Source organism: Telopea speciosissima, chromosome 9, assembly GCF_018873765.1.
Source record: "Telopea speciosissima isolate NSW1024214 ecotype Mountain lineage chromosome 9, Tspe_v1, whole genome shotgun sequence".
Taxonomy (NCBI): Eukaryota; Viridiplantae; Streptophyta; class Magnoliopsida; order Proteales; family Proteaceae; genus Telopea; species Telopea speciosissima.
Genome location: NC_057924.1, coordinates 52416609 through 52422518, shown reverse-complemented (window position 1 = coordinate 52422518; position 5910 = coordinate 52416609). Strand labels below are relative to the sequence as shown.

The following is a 5910-nucleotide window of genomic DNA, read 5'->3' as shown; positions in this document are numbered from 1 at the left end:
ATTTTTAATAAATATAGGATAAGTGTAGAGAACAAATGGTTTGTTGTCCATTTAACTCGAGACAGGTTCACATTCACTCCATGTGGAGCCCATGGAATCCACTCCAGAGAGAACCGTGTGTCCGGATGCCAAGTTAGATCTTCAAGATGAATAGTGATTATTCAATATGAGATTTGATGTCCGATGGGGTGTGTACCTGCCTTTATAGTATGCCGGTGGAGAGTCCAGTTGATGGCGAGGAGAGGATAGAGGCCTGATAGGGTGTCCTAGGGTATCATCTGTAGCGATTTGTTGTTCGACGATAGCTCACGGCTATTTGAGTTTGGGCTCAACTTTGTTAGTCATTGAAGCAAAAAAATTATTTTCGATCTTGATTGATTGGTCTTTTGTCTCAGAACAATTAAGATTCAGGATTGATTAAGAATTGGAATCAATCACGATGATTATTAATTAGTTCTGAGGTATAGGATCAATTAGTTAATCAGTCTAATTTTGGCCCTAGCCTAAAAATGGTGAAACCAAGTCGGATCCGGACTGTTGACACCCCTGATTATTACAAGTTTATGTTACATTGGTGGTGTGTGATGTATGTGTCTGTCTATGTGAGAGCGTCTGTGTGAGTATGGGAGTGAGTCATTTGCTGCTGTAGGTTTTAATTCAACCCCTAAAAAGCCCCCGGAGCCTTTTATTCTATTTTTCTCCACTCTTCATTTTTCAAATTTAGAAAGAATTTAAAAAGAAAAAAAAGTAAGAGGGGAAAATTCCCAAAGCCAGTTGGCATATGGTAATAGCACCCCTTCCCAGATTCAGATCTTCTACGGCCTCCCCTATAGCAGCCATCTTCCAACCCCATTCTCCCACTCCAACCCTAATCTACATTGTCTCTATAGAATCCCGAAAATCGACTGCCCTCGTACGAGGACCTGAGCCACACTCTTAGAACACTGGGTTGGATAGAGATTTGATCTCTACTCTCTGAACGTGAAGGCTGCTCGAGATGCTGCATTTTTTCCTATAATTGCTGGCTCGGAGAAGAGGTAATTTCCTTAGGAAAATGGATTACTAGCTAACCCTAGGCCCCTCTATGGGATAGAAAAAATCTTATTTCGCTATCAAAACTTAATTCATCAGTACAACCAATCCTCTTGAGAGAATCTCACTTTCTCCCTCTAAACTTTTCCTATTACATAAAAAAAAAACTATAGTTACTTCGAATAGAGAAGCTATTCCTATTAGTTTTTTCATAGAATCAGTATTATCCACAGCCCATTATAGCTTCTCTCATTAGCTTGGTGCCATACAAATAATATAGATAACAGTAGAGGCCTGGCCATGTGGGTCTAACACTCTATCCCAACCATGCTTATTCACACTACCTAGCTTCCTTGCATAGGATTCTACAAAATCTGCAATTCTATCCATAAAAAATTTTAAACAACTTTACCCATAAACTATAGTGGCGGGTCCAATACAGAAAGCTGAAGAGACCATATAATAAATTTCCTAAAGCATATACCTCACCGACCTAGAACGTCATCTCCTTTTCATAATGGAGTACTACTGCTTTCAATTCATTTACTGTGATTTTCTGAGAGGCACGCGGAAGTTGCCTAATACTTTCCTCCGCCAAAATCAACTCGGAAACCAAGAAAGGTGGCTACTACTGTATTCTATCTACCAAGAAGAAAAAAATTAAAACTCCTTTGAAGTTTCATGTGGCCTGCTATTCATTTACATAAACCTTGTCTGTTGTCCCTGCTGGTAGTTAAGCTGTGCAATACTTACTACTCCCAGCTACTCATCAAAACCAACTTGTAAACCAATAAGCGGCTTCGTTGAGATAAAAGAAAGAGCTCTTTCAGCATCTTATTTTTCTTTAATTGCAACTACAACTTCCAACTTCCAACTTCAACTTCATGGCAGCACTAGATTTGGTTCCCCCTCCTCCTCTGCTGCCTCCACAAGTACTGGATCTTCGAGTTACGATGTGTTTCTCAACTTTAGGGGTGAAGATACTCGTAAAAACTTCACTGGCTTCCTTTACAAAACTCTGAAAGATAGAGGGATTAATGTCTTTATTGACAGTGAAAATCTGTGGACTGGAGAAGCAATTGGCCCAGCCCTCCATAAAGCGATTGAAGGCTCCAAAATCTCAATCCCTGTCTTCTCCAAAGGTTATGAGGATAGCAAATGGTGCCTGCAGGAACTTGCTCATATAGTTCAATGCCAAAGATCCCACAATCAAATTGTCCTCCCTATATTCTTCTACGTTGATCCATCAGATGTTTGGAATCAGACCGGAACTTTTGAAGAATCATTCCAAAAACACGCGACAAAGAATTTCGAATCCTCTACCATAGAGAGTTGGAGGGAAGCTTTAAGAGTGGTAGGGAATTTGAAAGGAGAAGTTCTCGACGAAACTAAGTCTCGATCCCACTCTTTCCCAACTCTTTCTTAAGGTAGTCTCATTATCATATACATATTAGTAGCCTAAATTAGAAGCCACCATGCACACACATACGTCGTATATATATATAAGGTTGGATATTAATTTCCAATTTTTACTCATACCAATTTCGCATTTAGTGTTTTTTTTTTTACAGCTTTCTATTTCATAAAAAAAAAAAACTTTAAATTTATATGTTATCTTCTTTAGTAGATATTTTCATGTTATAGTTGTAATTTTATTTTATTTTATTTTTTGATAAAAAAATGATTGCAGGGATCAAGCAGAGTTAGTTGAATTAGTTGTCAAAAGGGCTCTGGGTGAATTAGTCAGTAGCACGCACTTGGCTGATTGTAAATACCGTATTGATATGGATTTTAGAGAAAATTATCTATTATCATTATTAAATATTGGCTCCAATGATGTTCAATTCGTGGGAATCTGTGGTTTCGGTGGCATCGGGAAGACAACTATTGCCAAAGTTGTGTATAATCGCAACCTTTCAACATTCAATAGGCATAGTTTTCTTTCAGACATTAGAGAACAAGCGACGCAATGCATGGGTCTAGTGTCGTTGCAGAAGCGATTTCTTACAGATATCTTCCAAACAGACTTTGACATAGGTGATATTCATAGGGGGAAAAAACTGATAGAAGAAAGAGTTTGTAAAGAGAAGGTTCTTGTTGTTCTTGATGATGTGGACGCTAAAGAACAGATAGATGCTTTGGCTGGTGGACTCAATTGGTTTGGCCAAGGAAGTAGGGTCATAATTACAACCAGAGACGAACATATTTTGAACATGGCTAACGTCAATAGAGATAAAATATACTGGCCTCAATTGCTAGATCATGAGCATTCTCTTCAACTATTTAGTTGTCATGCCTTTCAAAACAACCAACCTCCTGAAGATTATATGCAACTCTCACTTGATGTGGCATTCCATTCTGGAGGGTTGCCTTTAATTCTAGAGGTGTTCGGGTCTTACTTATTAGACCTAAGTGACAGAGAAGAGTGGGAGAGTACATTACAAACATTGAAAGAAATCCCTCCTGAAGAAGTCCAGAGAAGGTTGAAGCTAAGCTATGACAATCTAGAGAACGATTTTCAAAAAACCATATTTCTTGATGCTGCATGCTTTTTCATTGGATGGGAGAAAGAAGTTGTAATTTCCATATGGGAAGCTTGTGGCTATCATCCCAAATCAGCAATATACAGATTAATTAAACGATCCCTCCTAAAATTTGAAGGCGGATTGGGTTGTGAACACTTGACAATGCATAATCACATTCGAGACATAGGAAGAGAAATTGTCTTAGATGAAAGTCGTATGGAGCCGGGGAAACGTAGTAGGTTATGGTCTGATGGCGAAATCTTGGAAGTATTAGAAGGACACACGGTAAGACCTAAATGCATGCTTCTCTCTTGTAATTTCCATATGGGAAGCTTGTGCTATCATCCCAAATCAGCAATATACTCTCTCCTAAAATTAAGGCTCTTAGATGAAAGTCGATGGAGCTAGAGGTTATGGTCTGGCTCTGAAGTATTAGAAGGACACACGGTAAGACCTAAATGCATGCTTTCTCTCTCTCTCTCTCTCTCTCTCTATATATATATATATATATATATATATATATATATATATATATATCTGTGTGTGTGTGTAAAGATAGTACATTATGGTCTGATGGCAAAATCTTGGAAGTATTAGGACACATGCTCCTCTATATATATATATATATATATATATATATATATATATATCTGTGTGTGTGTGTGTGTGTGTGTGTGCGTGCATGCACGCATGGCAACCAAGCACAATAAAAACATGGCGCATTGAGTAACACTTCCACGATTTAAAATGCACTCCACTGCCTTTACTATGATGCTCCAAATGAAATGGGCTGCGCCCTTATCACTACTCTGTTTTTTTTTTTTTCCTTCTGGTTTGTGTTATCCACTAATTTCCATTTACTTGATTTTTTTTTTTCTATTGTAGGGAACTGATATGATAAAAGGCATGAGTCTCCCCGATCCCTCAAGGCTGCTTATTAATTTAACTAGCGAATCTTTTGAGACGATGCCCAATCTAAGATTTCTTAACATTAGTTCAGCAAAATTTATGGGAGACTTTTCGCGCTTTCCTTTTGCGTTAAGATGTTTCATGTGGATAAATCACTCTGAAATTATTTTACCAACCAATTTTTATCATAAGAGATTAGTTTATCTCAATCTATCAGGCAGTAATTTTAAACAAGTTTCGAATATCAAGCCTGAAGATGAGAATAAGGTATAGTATTTCACTTTTTCTTTTTCATTTGATTATTAAATTTTATGGATTGCAATATATGTATTTTTTGTTCTCTTTGTTTGACAGCGGTTCCAAAATTTGAAAGTTCTCAATCTTAGTTACTGTAGATATCTATCCAAGTCCCCAGACTTTTCATGGTTTCCTTACTTGGAGCAATTAGATCTTCAATCATGTGATTCCTTGGATGAGTTAGACGAGTCCATCAGGCAATTGAGTCAGCTTAAAAGTCTACTTCTCAAAAGGAGCATCCTCAAGAAGTTGCCCGAGTCCATTGGTGATCTAAAATCACTAGTCAAGCTTAACTTGAAGGCAACACAAATAGAAGAACTCCCAGACAGCATTTCCAGGATGAATTCTCTCAAAGAGCTTATTCTCAATCAGTGCAACTCACTCAAAAAGTTGCCCTAGTCAATTGGTGATCTAAAATCCCTAGTCAAGCTTGACTTGTCAGATACAGAAATAGAAGAACTCCCAAACAGCATTTCCAGGATGAGTTCTCTCAAAGAGCTTATTCTCAATCAGTGCAACTCACTCAAAAAGTTGCCCGAGTCAATTGGTGATCTAAAATCCCTAGTCAAGCTTGACTTGTCAAATACAAAAATAGAAGAACTCCCAAACAGCATTTCCAGGATGAGTTGTCTCAAAGAACTTATTCTTATATGTTGTGGCTCACTCGAAAAGTTGCCTGAATCAATTGGTGATCTTAAATCCCTAGTCAAGCTTGACTTGTCAAATATAGAAATAGAAGAACTCCCAAACAGCATTTCCAAGACGAGTTGTCTCGAAGAACTTATTCTTAATTCATGCTTATCACTAAAACAATTGCCTGAGTCAATTGGTGATCTAAAATCCCTAGCCAAGCTTGACTTAGCATTTACAGACAGAAGAACTCCCAGACAGCGTTTCCAAGATGAGTTCTCTCAGAGAGCTTAATCTTATATTTTGCTCCTCACTAAAAAAGTTGCCTAAGTCAATGGGTGATCTAAAATCCCTAGGCAAGCTTGACTTGTCATATACAAAAATAGAAGAGTCCCAAACAACATTTATTTCGAGAATGAGTTCTCTCAACGAGTCAAGGTTGACTTGTCAAATACAGAAATAGAAGACTCCCAAACAAACAACATTTCCAAGATGAGTTCTCTCAAAGAGCTTATTC

The 5910-nt window shown here is 37.7% G+C and overlaps 1 protein-coding gene across 1 annotated transcript; it reads left to right on the top strand.

The window, feature by feature from the left end:
• Positions 1-1549: 1549 nt before the first annotated feature.
• On the top strand, positions 1550-5680 carry LOC122639057 (TMV resistance protein N-like). The gene is made up of 5 exons (XM_043831897.1): positions 1550-1653; positions 1795-2424; positions 2723-3842; positions 4443-4733; positions 4821-5680. The coding sequence occupies exons 1-5, from the start codon at positions 1550-1552 to the stop codon at positions 5160-5162; spliced, it is 2487 nt and encodes an 828-aa protein (XP_043687832.1). The 3' UTR covers positions 5163-5680.
• The last annotated feature ends 230 nt before the right edge of the window (positions 5681-5910 follow it).